Source organism: Thunnus maccoyii, chromosome 18, assembly GCF_910596095.1.
Source record: "Thunnus maccoyii chromosome 18, fThuMac1.1, whole genome shotgun sequence".
NCBI lineage: Eukaryota > Metazoa > Chordata > Actinopteri > Scombriformes > Scombridae > Thunnus > Thunnus maccoyii.
In genome coordinates this window covers 3,371,670-3,391,918 of record NC_056550.1, presented here as the reverse complement: position 1 = coordinate 3,391,918, position 20,249 = coordinate 3,371,670, and the positions used below count along the sequence as shown (strand labels likewise).

Genomic DNA, 20,249 nt, shown 5'->3' with positions numbered 1-20,249 from the left:
ATACTGGAGAAAAAATACTGAAGGCAGAGTGGAAACATTTGTTTACAGTCTGTTAGTTTTAACAAATACTACCAGGTTCATTTTGCTTTACAGCGTAAGTGGTTAATGAGAACTTTATTACTCCATGTATGTTAGACCTATATAAGTTCGTCAGAGGGATAGAGTGATACAATATTTTATTGAAATGTCCTGTTATTTTAAAGATTTTTAGAATAAAGTTGCATTTTGTGTTTTCTGTTGTGCCCCAAGTTTTGTTTACTTGATATATTTCCTACTGTAACTTAGGAAGTGAGAAGCAAAAAATGGTAGCCTATGTTTTTTTTTTTTTTTTTTGGTTTGTTTGTTTTTTTCTGTATGTCAAACATTTTGTAACCATCTCTTAGCCAATGGTTAAAACGTCTTTCAAGTTTGCTCTCTATGGAAAAAAATCCAAGGACTTTGAAAAGATGTGGGGATCATTCATAAACATCATGAAAAAATAATGCTGGTTTGGTATTTCACTCTCAGTAGTTCAATAAAGTACATCTCAGCACACACATCAATAAATATAGCCTCACACAGATTACCATCTCCAAACACACTTACACAGTGCCCCCCTAACACACAAACACACATACACAGCTGGTGTATTTTTTTCCAGGGAGGAGTTGGTCATACGTCATCAGGGATTCAGCTTTTAAAAAGCCCCACCCTCCAGATCAGCCAAGAACAGAAACTGAAGTTGGGGCAGTCTGACTGTCAAACAGCGACTGAAACATACTGACACACTGCGCTGTGAACACTCAACAACCACTTCTGGTAAGACACATATGATCCTATATCCTTATAATATGCTTTAAAACTCCCATAAGCTCAGAAGTGACTTAAACTTAACTCTTAATAGTGATTTGTTAGATTAAGATACCATCGATTTGTAATAGCCAGTGGAATCAGTACAGCCTATTATTCCTCTGATTTCCCTGTAGGCTAATGTTTCTGTGTTTTCCAGTGAGTTTGCGCTTTCAGTAGTGAGCAGCTGTGTTTTCTGTGCGTGTTATAAAACTGTTTGGTCAAAACGTTACAGCAGTTGCGTGATATCTCCAATAGTCTCCCTGTCATAAATGTAGTGTTATCAGTTCAGCATCAGCGAGTGATCAAACATTGTTCAACCTGTTGCGCTGACTATAACTAGATTTCCTTCATTTTAACACGCAACCCGAGGATTTAAAAACAACAGGAAACATGACAATCACCGCAGAATGACAATGACATGGAAAATTCAGCTGGACAATTGGATTAAAATAGCCTAACGTTAGTGCAAAGCATGGTATTGCATTTTAGTGTAGTAACACTCGACCAGATGCTATAACAGACTACTAAACAATACAATAGGCGGTTCGACAAGTTTATTATAATGTAAAACAGCATCCTACTAGTGTATATGGCGTAATGTTTTACACAAATAGAATAGGCTACAACTTTATTGTCCACCATACTGGAAATAGTTTTTGCCCATCTTAATGTTTGTTAAAACATACATTCATCACATAACAACACCAACAGGAGTTAGAATTAAGTCTTTATGAATTGAGCAAGCCAATTGCCTTTGGGATAAATTATTTCTTATATCTCATATGTTCTTTGTTGACAGATGCATCCTGTGTCACTTTCCTACCCTAATGTTACATCAGACTGTGTTACCATGCAGCAATATTAAGACCCATTGGCACAGTACAGGATAATATCACAAGACCATGTGTTAGGCAAGATGATAGAATACACTACACTGAACTATATTAAAAGAAAATATTCTGTGTATTTTTTGCTGAGAAGTTTGTGGTCCTCAAGCTCCTGTAACAGTCAGCTGTTCCACTGCAGCTTCTGTAAACAATAGCAAAAAAAGAAAAGTATATCCAGTGACTAGTGGGAGGGAGGAGACAGGGAGAGGGTTTTTCCAGGCAAACAGTGGCAATTACATCATGTGGCTGCAGTGAGTAACCCAGGCACTGAGGGATGGGCAGGTGGTTACCAAGCCCTTTCTAGAAGTAGGTCGAAGTTTCTTAGAGTGTAGATACAGGCTGACTCTATCTCTCCTGTCTGCCTTATCTCCTGACACAAACCTCCCAACCTCTACCTCTCTGTAGGTCAGGCTGCAGTGACAATGGAAGATTATTGTTGATAACTGAAATGTCGTTATTATCTTTAGTACAGCTGTGGCAGTGTTATCAGGCTGTAGTAAAAGTAGTGATATTAGCAATAAATACTGGACTGGTTGTGGACTGGACTGTTGGTTGTTCAAAACAAGACATTTGAATGTGTCATCTTGCACTATGGAAAATTGTGAGGCACATTTTCAGTATTCTTTTTATATTTTATGAACCAAAAAATTAATCAATTAATTGAGAAGACTAGTCAGATTAATTGATAATGAACATAATTGTTAATTGCAGCCTTAAGCAAAGGTATAATTAGTGCAAAACATTAAAGAACATTAACATCATGAATTGCTTGCACTAATTTGCGTTGTTTTCGTGCACCTTTAGTCCTCTGCTCTGAAGTAAGCTGATCTCTTTATTCACAGGAGGAAGGATTTGTGGAGTCTCTGTGAGGATCAACATGTTGTAGACGAGACTGTAAGAACAGTCACACTCTTCTCTTTGTTTCAATATTTTTTTTATCAGAATCAACCCTGATAATAATTCCTTTTAAAAACCAGCATCTTCTACTCTTGGACACTGAGTAGCTCATTAGAGCAGTTGGGTAGAACTGTATGGTGACTTATTTAGGGGCACATTATCTGCTGAGAGGAGTGAGGTTATTCTACAAAAACATTTTTATAATTAAGATAAAAAGTCCCAACTCTCTACTAGTGCAATTGTGCATTATAATTTAATATAAAAAGAAAAAGAATTTAAAGTATAGTATTTAAAACTAAGTAATTTCCAAACTGAGTTATTTTCATAATACCAAGGACATTTTTGAGAATTTTTGCATTGGACCTGAAGGGAGGGGGAATTTTTGCTTTTTTTTTTGTTGCCCCTCTCCTTCATTATACAGGTTAGTGCCCGACAGACTTTCTAGTGACCAAGGACACTTCAGCAAAAGAGACTGTGGTGGTGACCAAGCTGAAACCTGAACACTGCTGACTTCTTTGTATGCTGTCCGAACATGCTGTACCTAAAGAAATACTTCACTGAGGGTCTTATCCAGATGGCCATCCTTCTCAGCCTGTGTGGAGTGAGGGTTGATGTGGGACTGGAGCCCTACCTGCCTCCATCCTTGCACGAGATGATCCTGGGTCCGACCTGGGCACTCACCCAAACGCAGTTCCACAACCTCCGTAATCGCCTGGAGGACGGCCATGACCTGCACCCAAAGAGTGTGGATCTGGATGGGTTCTTCACGACACGAAGGCTGCTGGGCTGGGTCCACTCTCTGGACAGACTACAGGTATGGAAACATGTCTATCTCCAGCTGAAGAGCATGGCTAAAAGACCTGTAGTTTGTAAGAGAAACATGTTGAATTTTGAACTGTTTAATACCCTTCTCTCAGGTTCCTCATGCAGAGCTGGAGACGTGGCTGGTCCAGCGGGAGCCAGATCCTCTGCCAGTGGAGAGAGCTCCTGCTGTGGTAGAGAGAAACCAAACTGCCCCGCCTGCAGAGACCAGAGCTGGACTTGGTATGCTTGAAGAAGAAGAGGATGATGATAATAAAGAGGTACAGCTGTTTCATTCACACAGAGTGTTTTAGAACATTTAGAGTTTTTGTTTTAGCATGTTCTTGTCTACCTGAGACCCTAGCTTCTTATTTAGCTTACAGATATGTGAGTGGTAACAATCTTCTCATGCAACTCTTGGCAAGAAAGCGAATAAGTGTATTTCCCAAAACATCAAACTATTCTTCTTAGTTTAACTATTCTAATTTCTTGGACTTGTAGATTCTACGACCCAAAGAAAGCCTTCATACACTAACAGGACAAAAAGCTCTGCCATATTGATAATATAGAAACCTTGTGAAATGTTCAGAATGTATAATATTTTTTAGGAAACAAAGCTGAAGTCTGAATGTCAAAACCTACACGTCTTAGCTTGGTTGAGTACTATTGTAAAAGGATTGCAACATACCAAGCAAACTGCTATGGGTTATACTGTATGTTAAAATTACAATATAGTTTTGGTTTTCACTTAAAAAATATGTATGTTTATGCAGAAGTGGTTAGCTTATGTTTTTAGGTCAGAGATGACATGGTTATGTTAGGTCAGATCAGCAGTCTCTGTTGACCTTTGTCCATGCCATAGCCCTGTCGGATCTAGAGCAAAAGCCCTTGTTCATGTAAAGGGTTTTACTACTGCTGCAGAGTCAAACTTTCCCTCACACTCTCTTTGACAATCACTTCATTTCAAGTATACTGACACCTTTTAGTTGTGGCTCCCTGGGTCTCAAATCCAGGACCTTCTGTGTGTTAAGCCAATAACCACTACACTGTGAAACCATCCCATCAACCTTGTTTCCAGCAGCAGCAGGGAGATGTTTTAAGCAAAAAAGCTCTGATAAACCCTCTGTAGACTCTGTTAACTGGATGTGGAAAAAATGTTTGCCATCAATTTTGTCATATGTGAAAAAGGTGATATGTCAGATGTTGTCTTGTTTCTGCTGACTCCAAGTGGCAAAAAAATCAGTTATTGCAGGTTTAAGTTACAGTAACTTCATTTCTGAATGTCACAAAAAACAAAAAACCCAACAAGATTACTGTTGCAGAAACCCGATTTCAATGTGTGTGTTTTTTATTTTATTTTATTTATTTTTACAAGAGCTCATGTACAGTCCAAAACCGGAAACTTGTTAACAAAGTTTGTTTGTAGACTATTGACCCACCCAAAATACCACCAAAGTAGCAGTAGATGCAGGAATGAACAGACACATAAGTTATTTCTTAATGTTAATTATAGTCATCAGTGGTGTTTTTGTTTTTGACTTACCACTAAACTGAGTGTAATGCCATGTGAGATATGAGTCATAGTTACATGAGTCACCACTGAAACTAGATGACTTCACAAGGAAAATTAGGGAATACAGTCGGTACAGTTGAAATGGTAGAAACACCCTGCGGAAGAGAATACACCTTTTAAATAAACAACCTTCAGTATCCTGGTTATTGCAGGTTGATTTCATATACTTACAGGATAGATTTAGTGTTAAGTCTGTCTGGAGTTTCTTGTTAGTGCAAAATTACCTCTTTGCATTTCCACAGTTTTTTCTTGCTGAGGGATAGTAACACAAAGAGGGAATTTTGAACTAAAAAGAGTGTGACTTTGCAAGATACCCTCTTGATTTGTCTAACTCAGTCTGCTGAAGCCTCATAGTAGCTTCTTACATTGGAATCCCCTTAGGAGGGGATTTCATCACAGCCAGCATTGACAAGAGAAACCATTCAGCGACCAATAATTGTTTATATGCATATGGACATGTGAGTATTGCTTTAAGACAGACTTGAAAAACTGTGAGAATATCCTGAAAGCAGCATTAATCTTTTTTTCTGGTCACTTGGGGACATCAGAAAAAGCTAAAAACACTAACACATATCACCTTATAAAATTCTTATGGTGAACTTCTTAGCAGTCATTTGCCTTTTTACACATTCAGCAGATGCACAGCAACATTATCATTCATTTAGAGTCACGTTTCTATCCACCTGACGAATCAAAGTCCAATATTTCCTCTCCTTTTAGCTCTGTTTTGGTCGCCACACCTGAGAAAAATATCTGTCACTTTAGTGCTAAATCCTCCACTCTGTTCACCAGCTAGTCACTAACTTTCATCAGGCAGCTACTGCAGATAGTGGGTTAATCAAAGCTTTTTTGCTGAAAGCAGCTGACTGCCAGCTGCTGCTGGAAATGTAAGTTATGGGCAGTAAAACCAAAACAATGAGCTGAAAGATACTAAAACAGTCCATAGAGCCTAGGGGAACTGCAGAGTTTGGTGATAATTCTGTATTGGTTCATCTCTATGAGTGACCAGTTTCACATTACAGGTAGTCAATTAATACATTGTTAATATTGAAATATTGATTAGTGCAGCTTTAAGTCTGTTTCCATGGCTGGCCTTTTAAATTTAGGCACATCTGCACACTTATAGGCAATATACACAGTTCTCTTAATACTAGGATGTCTGTGTACATGGAATGTTCACACACGTTTGTTGGTATGTACATTCTGTATGTACGGTGCAAACCTCCCTAGCGAACATAGGCAGATGACCAAATTTACATCACGCAGACCTTTGCAGATGCTTGAGTTAAGAAAAAACTGTGCTCTCTCACCGCAGTACAGCCCTGTTTTTGTAAAGGTGTGTTAGAACAGTGGGTAAGGTAGAGACAGGTCTGGCAATGTGAGACTAAGCTAAGTGACTTTGGCATTTTGGTCCAACAGATTTGCTTCTGAGTCAGAAAGCATAGTGAGCAGGGCAAAAACTAGTATGACTGGTACAAATGCGGATAAGTTCAACCAACAGTGCATGAATTAGTGTAAGTAAAATAACATATGGAAGGGATATTAGCTGATGATCAGCTGATCTGGGTGGCACCACTGACTGCATGTTCCTGCCTGAACCTACATGTATGCTGTGAGCTCCATTTAACAATGTCAACACCTCAGACATGTCTGGTCAAGCTCTGGCCTATAAGACAGATTGAAGCACATACATTACCTGACTGACTGGCTGACTGCTGTCCTAATTATGGAAGACTGACAGATCTTTCACTTCAGATACAGACATGTTAAAACTAAAAATACTGTAATCTGTAGAGCTCATCAAGCATGAAGGCATGTCTAAAATAGCTATAGAAGAGGCCACTCCTGACCCTGAGGCACAGTTCAAACTGGAGCAGAAATCATTTCTACAGACTGAGGCAGGATTTATACAGCAGCGTTAAGGTGTTACACTGGAACTATGTACATGTAAACCTCTCTGCCGGTCTATGCAAAGAAGATGGCAGAGCTGAAAAAATATTCCATTACAGTTTCACGTTTACCAGCAACCAATAAAACAAATTCAATCGTTTAAATGTAGGGTCACACAAACTGAATTGTGTCCTAAAATAAAACGCCCAAAGACTCCACAACACACACTCAGACACAACACAGCAGCCGGTGCTAACAAACAAACTGTACAATGTATAAATAGCCCTCACACTGGCCTACACGTCCAGTCAGGATATGCACACACTGTGTGTGTGTGTGTGTCTGACAGAGTCATGTGTGGCAGTTTATTAGGGTTCTAGTGTCAAGCAGAGCAACAGAAGAAGCAGAAGAGAACAACTCTGTATGTGTGTGTGTGTGTCTATATGAGAGGTGGATGCTTAAAAATACTAAAATTACTAATAAGATTTAAATGAGCACGGGCATTGAATCACAACAGAAAATCACAATCAGGGTTGTTGGAAGTTTTTTGTATATGTCAACAATATCATACATGTCAGTAAAGCAGGTAGTGACATGTACATGTGGGTCAATACATATTTTTATTACTCAGAGGTGGTGTTCAGATGTTATAACTAAGTCAGATTGGTGGGAGGCGTGTCATGTGCAGTCACCTTATCATAGCTGGAAGTTTATTGGTTATTCTGACAATGAATATACTAAAGATGAGCTTCATGCCAAGTTTATAATCCTATATGTGTGTTTATTTTCTTCCTGAACACAAATATGTGGATATTTTGGATACATATGTGGACTTTTTTGTTACAAAATCATCATTTCAGTTTTTTTTCAAAAAAGCTGTCTTCTGTCACCATGTTTTTAAAAGTTTTTTTTTTTTTTTACTTTTGGTATCCCTTTTAATGTGATTCTAACAATACATAGACACACTCTGATTTAACAAATTTTCAAATGTGTATTCATATTGGCTAGTTGTCACACTCTCCTTCACTCCCATTCACCTCCAATTTGCCACTTTGAATAGGAAGCTAAACAATTAGTTAATTCATTGAAAATTATGCAGCTTTGTAATTGTAATTGGCATTTTCCACTATTTTGTGACATCTTATAGACAGTACAAGTACTCGATTCAATATACTCAAATACACTACAGTGGAAAGTGGAAAGGAAAGAGTGAGTACAGGAAATGAGAACATGAAATGATCATGCTGGGATTGAGGTATTTCAGTGTGTTATCAGGAGCTACAGCTGAAGCTCAGTGTCATTTTACAGCAGGTCTATATATCTGTCTGCATGCCAGCCACACACACACACACACACACACACACACACACACACACACACACACACACACACACACACTACAAACTTGACCTAAGTACATGCCATCTGCTACCTTCTCTTCTTCAAACTGAAAGTGAATATAACTGTGTTTTTGAATTCCCCTTGTGTATCAAATGGCACGCTTACACACACACACACACACACACACATATAGTCACATACACACAAAACACTTTATTAGCTTCCTCCTGGCCTTGTGACTGACTGGCTTGTTTTGAAACCTGATCACTGGTCCATTGCGTCCTGACACACATTTACATCTTTCAGTTTTGCAATCCCTCTTGTTTACTGCATCAACACACACACACACACACACACACACACACGCACACACACACTCAAATGCAAAGAGGCAGAGGCATGCATGTAAACAAACTTACATAAATGCATGAGGCGCTAACTTATGCTTCCTTATTCAGCAGTGTTGCAGGAAGAAAGCAACAAAACTTGCTTGTGTCAAATGGTAGATTAAATGACGTAACAAGAAAGTGAGAATGTACAGAGTGTAATAATCAACCAAAGCATAATAACATTATTATGTAAAAGTTATATTTTTGGTAAGTAATCCTAGGTAGACTGATTCCTCACCATCAGCTGCATAACACATTGGACATTTATCATTGCAAAACATTTTGTTACAAGCAGAGGTCATTTCACAGGGTTCCGTCAAAAATAAATTGGTAGAGGTTGAACTGTAGAAAATGATGTACTCTAGCTTGCAACCATACAAAAAACCCATCTGTATTTAGAATTATCATTCCATGAGCTTGTTGACTGTTACCTGATAGGTCAGAGGATGTGCGTTAAAACCATTGAATGCACCCATAGCTTGGCTCATATGCTGGCCATGTAGTAGTAGGATTGTATCTCAGAATTTTGTCAGATTTCAAAAGCCACCTTGGTGTGGATTGTCCTTTCTGTAACAAAGTGCTTAAGGGAATTTGTACTAAATGATGCAGTCCATTTTTATACCGTGAGTGACAGTTGATTAGCTGCCTTTGAGTATATTTTTTTCCTTAATGGCATTTTCTTAGTTTCACAAGTAATTTTTATTTTTGTTGATATTTATAAAGCTGTGTTCTCATAGAGTACCAAGTGGTTCCATAGTGTAGAGGATTTTCATGTCTGCTTTACACGTAGAAGGTCCATCCTTAAAAAAATGTTATCAGACAGAAACCATTCAAAATAATATTGTGTTATGTCTCTTTTATGTACAGTAAACCTTCATGCTTCAGTATAGCCTAACTCTTTAACTGCTTTGTATTTCCCCTCTCAGCTCTTGAATGTGATTTTTTTACTGTCATCTGACTGTGTAATATGGTTGATCCTACCCCTACTTCAACAAATCATCTGAGCTTGATTGTGCCATATACAGTATTTTGTATTTGTGTGAGTGATGGGATGTCCTTTTTACAAGCGTGTCCCAATGAGTTCCCATAAACCTCCAAACTCTTGCAGTATTAATGGGCCCTTGGGCACTGTGGCAGTTACCGGAAGTACGTCACACAAGTATCTAACTTGACTACTTGCAAATACCGCAGGTGTATGTATTGGGACGGACCCAAAGTTCCGCTGGGAGGAAAGTTATCATAACTCCCCACACCCTGCTGTGCTGAGCTGGGTGTTTTCTTGTGGGGAGTGATGGCGTCAGAGCCTAGACACCAAATATCAAAGCTTTACATATTCTACATTCACATATAATCTATTCCATGTGATTTGGCAGACTCAGCTTTTTTCTTTGAATTTTTGAAAAGTGATATTAGCAGTTGCATATAAGGTTCCATAGTGTAGAGGTTATCACGTCTGCTTTACACGCAGAAGGTCCTGGGTTCAAAACCCAGTGGAACCAGCACTTTATGTCTACGGGGTGCAGAACCTGTATCAAGTTTGATCCTTTGAGGAAATGTGTTCAGTCACATTTGCCTTAGGCCATATCTTTATACCATGTACACCCACTGAAGAAAATTGTCATTGGAAAGGATGTTTAATATCATGTTCCAAGATAAGGGTTAAATGAAGCGAAGCCAGCAAGCTAGTTCAGACAGCCAACTTGAGTCTACTGCTACACTCACATGGCATACTCCTCTCACTGAAACATAAATCCAAAGCGCACTTTTAATCATGGCGGTGTACTTAAACAGTCAGTGGTTCACTCACTATCTTGCTGCATGCCTGCTGCCACCCCACTCACCTGAAGGCTATGCTGTGGCTTGTGGCTATGCTGCAGCCTATGTACCACTACGGGAAAAGTTATTACCATCACTCCCCACTCTCTGCTGTGCAGAGCTTGGTGTTTCCTTGTGCGGAGTGATGGGGTCAGATCTTAGACGCACTGATGCCAAATATCAATGATTTACATATTCTACACTCACATATAATCTATTCCATGTCATTTGGCTGACTGAACTTTTTTCTGCATTTTTGTACAGCATCATTAATAGCTAAATATAAGGTTCCATAGTGTAGAGGTTATCACATCTGCTTTACACGCAGAAGGTCCTGGGTTCAAAACCCAGTGGAACCACAACTTTTACTTTACGTCTTCAAGGTGTAGAGCTTATCTTAAGTTTAATCCTTTGAGGAAGTCTGCTGGGTCACATTTGCCTTAAGCCATACCATTTTACCATGTAAAACCATTCAAGAAAACTATAATTGTAAAGGTATTTCATAGAATGCCCCAAGAATAGGGTTTAATGAAGCAAAGCCTGCGTGGTAATTCAGACAGCCAACTAGAGTCTACCGCTATGGCATACTCCTCTCACTGCAACATAAATCCTCATAGTATTTCAAAAGCTCCTGCCCTACTCCAGCATCAACCTATAGGCTCTTTGCCTAGGAGGAAAGTTATTATTGTCACTCCCCACACCCTGCTGAGTTTGGTGTTTCTTTATGGGGAGTATTGGAGTCGGAGCCAAATATTAAGGTTGTACATATTATACATGCATACATATCAATCATATCATATTAATCTATTTAATATGATTTTGCTTGCTGAAAATTTTGCTTTGCATTTTGGAAAACACCATCATTACTGGCTGCATACAAGGTTCCATAGTGTAGAGGTTATCACGTCTGCTTTACACGCAGAAGGTCCTGGGTTCAAAACCCAGTGGAACCAATCCTTTAAGTCCTCAGGGTCCATAGCCTATCTCAAATTAGACTAAAGTCTGTTGGGTCACATTTGCCTTAAGCCATATCACTATACCATGTAAAACCATTAAAGAGAATTGTCATGGAAAGCAAGACGTAAGTTCCTCTCTGAGAGGTTGATTAGCTATCATCTATCCTGAGTCTGAGGTTACAGCCTTAGTCGTGTTCACAGACTATTGCAGATAGAAAAAAATTGGGCTCTTAGTTGCACTCATATAGTGAAGACAGGGATATGTGTACGCGTTAGGCCCATGTATGTTCAAAGCCACATACATGTCTTCGCTGGCCAGCTGCTGAGGGTCTCTGGGTTTGTCTGTAAGCCCCTAGCCAGGTCAGGAGAAGGTTAAAGCTATTCTGAGTCTGGCTGTCTGTCTCTGGGTAAAATAGGAGCCTTTACATACTGTACATACAGCCTGGTAATATGGAAGTACTACACTGTACTACTCCAGTAGTTAGTGATATATTACCTCTTCACTAGCTGTGTTGTAACCTTGTGTTTCTTGGCATATCATTGTACTTACTATCAGCATATATTTCCAAAAGATGCATTTGACATATTTTTATATGAAAAACCCATTTTCTCCTTTCTTAAAGTGTAACGTGTTGTACAATCAAGTCTCAATCAAATCCAACACAGCACGCCTCTTGGGAGCAGTAGTTGTTGAATACTAATAAAATAATTGATCCTTTAGCATATGTTATAGCTTGATATTTATGACAAAATATTGTGACCATCAAACACATTGGAGTTTTTGTTGTGAGGTTCCATAGTGTAGAGGTAATCATGTCTGCTTTATATGCAGAAGGTCCTGCGTTTGAAACCCAGTGGAACTATGACTTCATGTATTATGGGTGCAGGGCGTATCCCAGGTATGATGTTTAAACAAAGCATGGTGGGCCACAGGATGCCTTGACTGTCACAATTTTAAAAGTAGATATCCAGATCTTATTCACTGGAACCATATTTATTGAGAAAAAAAGTTTAACTTTTTGGGAAATATGCTTATGTTTAGCTTAGCTTAGCATAAAGACTGGAAAAAGGGGGAGACATCTTGCATCTTGTTTGTTTCCACAAAGAAGCCAAAAAAAGATATTGCTTTAAATTTATGAAACAAATTAGAATCAAACACAAGGTTCTATAGTGTAGTGGTTATCACTTCTGCTTTACACTGAGAAGGTCCTAGGTTCAAAACACATTAGAACCAGTGTTTTAAGTCAATGGGATGGCCTTTCCAGAGAGACTGTCCAGTACTGAACATGATATGTTGAACCAATGTCTGAGTGTTTGGGCAGTTTGAGAGCCTGCAGCGTATAGGCTGTACTAAGTTATTCATTATTGTCTGTGCAACCAGGAAGGAACACATAATGTACTTCATCACATTGCTGCTATGGATGACAGAGAAGAGGAAGAGGAGGAGGAGGAAGAGGAGGAGGAAGACCTGGCCAGGATGCACAGACGTCACTGGAGGGGAGAGGGCGGAGAAAGACCACAAGGTTCTGACCAACATGCTAACAACAGAGAGCTGACTCAAAATGAAGTAGACCAGGTAAGACATAGCAAGAATATGATAGAATAATACATTTTTTTAGCATGTATTTATTATAAAAGGCTATTTCATGAATTTTAGCTTCTGAAGACAATGAAAAAACTGGAAGACACACTGATTACTTGAAGTTTGAGCCATACAAGCCGCATGACTCTAAGGAGGTTGATGTTGGTCCGGATTACAATATTATAAAACTATTGGATGATATGCCGTTAACTTTGGTATGATTTGTGATGAGCCTCACAGGGCTATAGCCTTGTAGTAGTTTGGTGAAACAAGTCAATCCCAGAAAGCATGATTAATATATCACAAATTTTGCATGTTATTCACCTGTAAAATGAACTTGGTTGTTTAATGTGTCATCCTAACACATCTAAAGGCATGCTGTCATAGCCTCTGCATCTCACCACTTCCCCAATGTCTCTCCAAGAATTCTGTGTCTTTTGTGTGTCTCAACACAATTCATTGTTCAAATGGTGATAACATGCACAATTTCAGACAGATTCTTTAAAACTCTGCTTTCACACTTCCGCACATCTGGCCAACAGCTACATAAAGTTGGACGTGATTGTCTGTTTCAGAAAGTTACAAAAATTGTTGACACCACCCCCACCAAATTAAGCGTTGGAAAGGGGGAATCAGATGCTTTTAGACAATTTGACAAGCACTTTGTTTTAAGCATACTGAAGCCTTGAGTGATGTAGACAAGAATATTGTGCAAAAGCAAGAATCAAAAAATGCCACCTGTTTATCATATGAAGCTATCTAATGATTACGTTTATCCAAATTTGTTTAAGGCTAGGTTGTGAGGGACCATTAGCCTACTGCAAAGAGTGACAGTCTGAAAAAGTTGAGATATTTTGATTCAGCAGTAAATAGCGACTGACTGCAGCTATAGTCCAAAGTTCCCATCAGCCTTAAAAAATCCTGTATCAGTAGAACCTGCCTAACATACATACTGTATGTAAACTTGTGTGAGTGTTAGGCAAGGTGATCAGAGCATCTGTCATGCTTGGAATCAGAGCTGGACGCTTCATCTTTAAATGCTTGACTGCTGCCAGCTCAGCAGAAATCATGAGTTACACACTTGAGCAGCTGCACTCTAAGGTACCTGTTACACTCAAGGGTATGCTAAATGCATGTGTGTGTGACACATTAAAGATGAAATAAAACTGTAAGTGTGGATACTTATTGAAGTTCACCCTCTGACGTTTGTCATAGTAGCATTTAAAAATATCAAATATGGGTCGAGTATGTCATAGTGGGCTCCTTGTTTTTCGGGCAGATCTAAAGAGAAGCCTGCTTACCACCTTTCCCACATAGCACTACAGGTCAGAGGTCAGAAGTGTCTAATTTGTGAACAGGATCCAGTAAAGATGGAAAGACTAGACAGATATTTCTTAAAATGAAACTGGAGAAACTCCATAGATGTGAGAGAGAGGGAAAGAAGAGAGAGGCACAGGTTAATTTTGACAAATGAAAACCAAGTATGCTTTCTAAGAAGTTGTCACTCTCATGGTGCCACATGTGGTCAGACTGTCTCTTGGTAAAAGGTCATTCCATAGAGGACTGATGTGCCGTCAGTGTGCTGGCTCCTGGACAACCACTAATAATCACAACTGGTTTTAATCTGATTGTGATGCTAAAATCAAATAGTAAAGACTCTAGAGCCATCATCACTGAACCTTTACACCAGCAGGGACAAGAAATAGACCAGGTTGCCAAGTAGCCCCTCTTTTAATCCACAACATTTTAGCCACACTGAAATTTGACATTCGTGAATAGCCAAAACTTTGGTGACCCTCTGATCTTTAAGTCAGCGCCATTAACAGGCCAACATTTTGATTTATCCAATACATTGGTTTATGACCAAATACTGGCAAAACCCATCAGCCTCAGCTGTACTTTGCGTTCCGTGATAATTAGCAAATGCTAAACTAAGATGGTGACACCTTGTTCTTAACTGAAAAAGTCATTTTATCAGCAATCATTATTGCTCTCATCACTTACACCTAGTATACAGCACAAAAAACACACTTGGGGGTTATTGAAGAAATGTAGGAAATCACACATTGGTAAATCTAAAAACACATGGATATCATTGGGTAAGGCAGCCAGCGCATCAAAACTGTAAAGTGAAAGTTCTTTTCTCTATAAACCCCTGTTCGTCATTCTTGCTCTTTCTCCCTTTCTGTTTTCAGACCTCTTTCTCCCTCCAGGAGTGTTTGAGGCTATTGGATGAAACATTTCCCTTCTCAGAGGAACAACAGGTACTGCCCTCACCATGACCTTGATCAGTACTGTAATGTCATTTGTAATGTATTTCACTGTAATCAGCGCTTCCTCTGCTTTCTTGTCCCTCAGTTATGTGATGTTGGTGGTAGAAGGGGAGACCTAGAGCATCAGCTCCCAGGCAGGGAGCCCCAGTTGTCCCCCATCATCCCAACCGATAACCCTTCCTTGGACCTGCAGCTCCATTGGCTGGATCTTTTGGCTGTCATGGAGCCTGAGGTGATTTGTAGAAGAAACAACATTCAATTAAATTTGGCAAAACAGAACTAGATGAGTCAATGAGTTTAGAAACAGGATCAGAAAATTACTTGATGTGAAATGACTAAGCTAAGATACTATAGATTGAAATGAATTGTGCACCCTTCCTTTCTAGAACACAGATGTTGACATGATGACATCATTTGACCATGCCCTGGATTCAAGACCATATAGGATCTTTAACGGTGTTAGGCCTGAATCTCTGCAACAAAACTCTAACAACCATGACAACGGCTTAACAGAGACTGATCAGGAAGTCCCTCTTATGGTGGCTCCCCTGCAGCATGGTAATTCAATTCAGAAACTGACATTTGGTGTACGAATTCATGGAGAGCAGTTTCATTCTTGACCTTAGAAACAGCCGCTTGACAAAAAATTCTCAACACAAGGTCCTACTTAGCTGTTGTTTCCTAATCTTTTAAACACATCTTGTGGGCTTCCTCAGCAAATGCAATTGCTTATGGACATGGTTAGGTTGTTATCACCTTACCAAATTTCCATATAAGGGTCATGTTAATTTATTAATTAAGTAGGACCTTGTGTTGAGAATATTTTTGTCAAGTGGCTGTTTCCAAGGTCAAGAATAGGAAGGGTCCGTGACTTATCATAGCAAAAGCTTTGGTAAATCCCACAATTCTTGACGTTTCGCATAATACCTGCTCTTTCTCTTTATTTGTTGGGGTCACCAGGCCATTCAGAGGTAGAGCCAGCCCTGCTTCCCCTCACCCCCAGTGCAGAGCTGGATGACCACAGTTCAGCGTTGAGCACAAGAGACACAAACTCCCATGTAAATCCCACGCACAGTCTTCCAGACCACATGCGTCTGTTTGCAGAGGATCCATCAGAAGACTTCTCCATGGGACTAAATGAAGACAAGAACTCGAGTACCTTCAACATGAATCTGCTAACAGAAGATCCTGTGGATAACATGGAAAGCAGCCTGTGTTCACGGTATGCTCCCTGCCCTGAAAACCTTGCTAGTTTTGATGTTAACTTTCAGTCGAGTGACTTAACACCTTCCAGCTCTTCCCCATCTCTGGAGGAGAAAGATATGGCCCAAAACCTTTCAAAATCTCCTTCTGGCATCTTTCTGGTTGACGAGGAGGAGGATGTTGAGGATGAAGATGGTCTCCCTAGCCCACTTAGTGACCTCTTAGAGGATGCTGCCATCCTGGACGAGATCAGATTGTTGGACCTGGCCCTGGAAGAGGGATTCAGTCCTGAGATGGCGGCCAGGCTGGAAGAAGAGGGCTATCTTGATCGTGAAATAACCCATCAGGAACCTAGCCAGTTCAACCACAAAATCACCAGCAACGAAGAGAGAGAAGATAACCACTCTGGCATGGCGGTGACAGAAGCACAGGGTCAACCAAGGAGACATCAGCAAGGTAACTGACAAGAGCAATAGACTTATTTCTATAGTTACTAAAAGCAAATACTGAATATACCTTTCCTCATTAGAGCACACCAATGCTAAATTCAAGTCCTTATTAAAATCAGTAAAACTTACCATTACCTTTCCTTGTTCCCTTCTCCTAGACGGTGAGGATGAGGCAGACTCAGACTCTGGTCTCTCTCTGGACTTCAGCCACAGCCCTGCTTCTCCATGCACTTCTGAGGCCTCCTCGTATTCCTCTTCCTCCTCCTCTTCCTCAACCTCTTCTTCATCTTGTGTGTCAGCTGTGGGAAGTCCCTTCTCTGAAGACGAGGACGAAGATGCTGAGGACATGTTAGTTGGTTCAGATATGGAATTGGAGGTAACAATAAAGCAGGAGGAGCAGGAAGAGGAGGAAATGGGGGCAGTAGGGGGAGGCTACTCTGAAGATATGAACAAACTCTTCCCTTCCAACTATGGGGATCACAAGCTGTTCAATGCCTTTCCGTGGCTGGAGCATATCGACCACGATCACACCTACAACCAGCCCTTGTCGTCTGCCTCCTCTGTACACCTGGGCAAGATGACCACCAAACACACCAAATCCTCCCTGCGACATGATAACAACAACCCTTACCACCGCTCCTCTTCCAGACACATCACTGAGAGCAAAATGTGGAGCCGGGATGAATGGCGTGCACAAGCCCTGAAGATTCCCTTCTCCAATGAGATGATTGTTAATCTGCCAGTGGAGGAGTTCAATGAGCTACTGGCCAATTACCAGCTCAATGAGGAGCAGCTTACCCTGGTCAGGGACATACGACGCCGCGGAAAGAACAAGATAGCTGCTCAGAACTGCAGGCAGAGGAAACTGGGCATGCTTCTGGGACTGGAGGAGGATGTATCAGGTTTGAGGCGCCACCGTTCACGGCTGCTCCGAGAGAAACAGGAGGCCCTGAGGAATCTGCAGGAAATGAAACGTAGACTGAGTATGTTGTACAGGGAAGTCTTTTCCAGGCTGAGGGACGAGGAGGGGAGGCCACTGGACACTGCAGAGCACATGCTTCATTTTGGGCCAAATGGTAGTGTCATGGTGGCTCCTCGCCAACAAGGGGCAGAGCTGCCACTGACAGGTGAAAAAAGCAGCAAGAAACAGAGGGGCAAGAAAAAGTGAGGATGAGGAGATGCCAGGAATATTTTCACAAAATGTTTTAGACATTTGGAAACGTAGGGAGGATAAAGAGATCCCTTAACAGATAGTGTTATTCCAACACAGGTGTGTGATCAAAACCACAAAAAAAAAAGCAGAAAATAGTGATGCAGTGGTGAATGACGGAACACAGAAATTGTGCATCTGGTGTCAATGGCAGGTGCAGAGTCTCCAAAGAACTACAAAATCCTCAAACTCCAAAACAGATTTCGTGGGCAGGGATTTTTCTATTTAAGGAATTGATAGATTAATGGATTGATGGAAGGATGTCTGGACAGAGGAAATCAGGACAGAAGAAAGAGGAATTATTTGAAAGAGGATGTGATTATCATGTTGAAGATAAGAAAACTTCAACTCCGGGATGTGGTGCTCTCCATTCTTCATTGTAAGCATTTTCTACACTGAAAAAGGACTTGAATACAACACTTGTTAAGCCCAAACATCTCAGAGGTCATTCTAGACTGTTAGTACGTAGTGGAATTAAAACAACAGATAGATGAAGTGGGACCACAGTCTAAAATGCTAGTTCAGTGCCTATGTAAAAACCTGCTTTCTCTTACATCAGCCACCTCAGAGACTGGGCAACAAACTGACAGCAGGCTGGATCCTTGCTGTTAGCTAAGCCAAACAGACACTACAATGACTCTGAGCCAGCAAGGAATGGTTGCTGGTACACAGGAAGGGAAGTTGTGATAATGGCAGTTTGGAGATCATCTGGTAGGAGTGGGGTGTCTCACTCAAAGACACCTCAGCAGGATAAAGACTTGAGTTCATGGGGATCACACCTGGGTATGTTCAGTTTCCATTTGGTGCAGTAACCACATGCCACCCTCTTGCCAAAATGAACATTGCTATTCACCAAAACTCCAAGACATTAGGCACCATCTCCAGCAGAACCTTTTCAGATCATAGCAAGAGAGGAAATTTGCCACCTTGGCCACTTCCTTGGACATCTTGGAATAACATGAAGTATGTAGACTGGCAGTTGTCCTGGAAATGGACCCTTCTTTTCAGAGTGCCCCTCCTACCACTAAACCAACTTAGAAGGTGTCAGGGACAGTATATAAGCTAAGCTTTTTGTCTCTTTAAAGGAAAAGTTGATAAGAATAAAATAAGAACAAATAGATAATATAATATGCTTGATTTGCTGGAAAGGGAACTTGTTGCTTAGGGATTTTTAAGGCTTCATGGATGTTTAAATAACACTGAGCAGACTGCAACAAACTGATTGTGGAATAGCTCTTTTTATCCATAAGTGGTGCATGTATTTTTTTTTATTGAAAAGTGTAATTTTCAATAGTTTTATGTGTCTGTGAAGCTGTGAAAATGTTGTCCATTTAAAACATCAAAAAGATGTTAGAAATGTGTGTTCCAAATGTAGCTAAAGGGTAAAGGTCAGCCAAATTTCAATACACAGTATTGGAACCTGCTGTCAATCTTAAATTGATTAGCAGATCTTTAATAAATGGGCAAAAAATAAGACAACTAAGTCAAGTTGTTAAGCTTTTAATGTTTTAAGATTGATGGGACAAAATTATACAGTAAGACATGTTCTTTTAAAACAGGTAAATCTGGATTCTTACAAATGTCCAAACTCCTGACTGATTTGTGAATTGTTTGAAGTTAGCATGTCACCCTCTGGTGGCTGTGCACATAGCTGAGTAAGACAGAACTCCACAGAGATTCTGATTAAATCATTATTAAAAGAAATTAAACACAGTAGCAGTTTGAACTCTTGATGCCAAGAACAACATACACCTATACAAATTTTACCCCAATTTGCAGTATTCCAGATTTTAGTGTAGAATGTCTTATGTTTAGGTAAAGTCATGCAACTGGTGTGGTATTCACAAATTTCTCAGGAATAAACACAATCAGAGGGAAACGCTCCCCATGTGTAGTCAAATCACTGAAAAATACAACTTGTAATGTTAGATAACTTTTAGGCAAGAAATTGTTGCATGTTTTCAGTGCGTATTTTACAGTCAAGTTTATGTATATGCCTGTGTGTTTTCCAGATATCATTGGAATGAAAATGTCTCCACCTGTCTTTCTCATTTATGAAGACAAAGTGTGAACTTTTTATGTTAAATAACCTGCATGTCTGTCATTACCACTGATGGAACAAGCTCTTATTGGTTGTTAAGTTTTTACATTT

At 40.0% G+C, this 20,249-nt stretch overlaps 1 protein-coding gene and 3 non-coding genes across 5 annotated transcripts; all 4 read left to right on the top strand.

Moving 5' to 3' along the window:
• Positions 1 to 715: 715 nt before the first annotated feature.
• On the top strand, positions 716 to 19,359 carry nfe2l1a (nuclear factor, erythroid 2-like 1a). 2 transcript variants are annotated; one of them, XM_042392038.1, is made up of 10 exons: positions 716 to 798; positions 2,561 to 2,612; positions 3,190 to 3,429; positions 3,533 to 3,697; positions 12,762 to 12,956; positions 15,158 to 15,226; positions 15,321 to 15,467; positions 15,622 to 15,793; positions 16,196 to 16,894; positions 17,046 to 19,359. In XM_042392038.1, the coding sequence occupies exons 3-10, from the start codon at positions 3,190 to 3,192 to the stop codon at positions 18,053 to 18,055; spliced, it is 2,697 nt and encodes an 898-aa protein (XP_042247972.1). In that variant the 5' UTR covers positions 716 to 798; positions 2,561 to 2,612; the 3' UTR covers positions 18,056 to 19,359. The 2 variants fall into 2 exon arrangements, with proteins under 2 accessions (XP_042247972.1, XP_042247971.1); XM_042392037.1 differs by having other exon boundaries at positions 3,037 to 3,429.
• trnav-uac lies at positions 10,036 to 10,108 on the top strand. The gene has a single exon. It is a non-coding gene; the product is annotated as a tRNA-Val (tRNA).
• trnav-uac lies at positions 10,711 to 10,783 on the top strand. Its single transcript has one exon. It is a non-coding gene; the product is annotated as a tRNA-Val (tRNA).
• trnav-uac lies at positions 11,305 to 11,377 on the top strand. The gene has a single exon. It is a non-coding gene; the product is annotated as a tRNA-Val (tRNA).
• Positions 19,360 to 20,249: the final 890 nt, after the last annotated feature.

Coding starts and splice junctions, on each gene's coding strand:
- nfe2l1a (XM_042392037.1), top strand. CDS start 3,148: ATGCTGTACCTAAAGAAATACTTCACTGAGGGTCTTATCCAGATGGCC. Junction 3,698..12,761: donor AGGATGATGATAATAAAGAG/GTACAGCTGTTT, acceptor CTGTGCAACCAG/GAAGGAACACATAATGTACT. Junction 15,794..16,195: donor GGTGGCTCCCCTGCAGCATG/GTAATTCAATTC, acceptor TGGGGTCACCAG/GCCATTCAGAGGTAGAGCCA.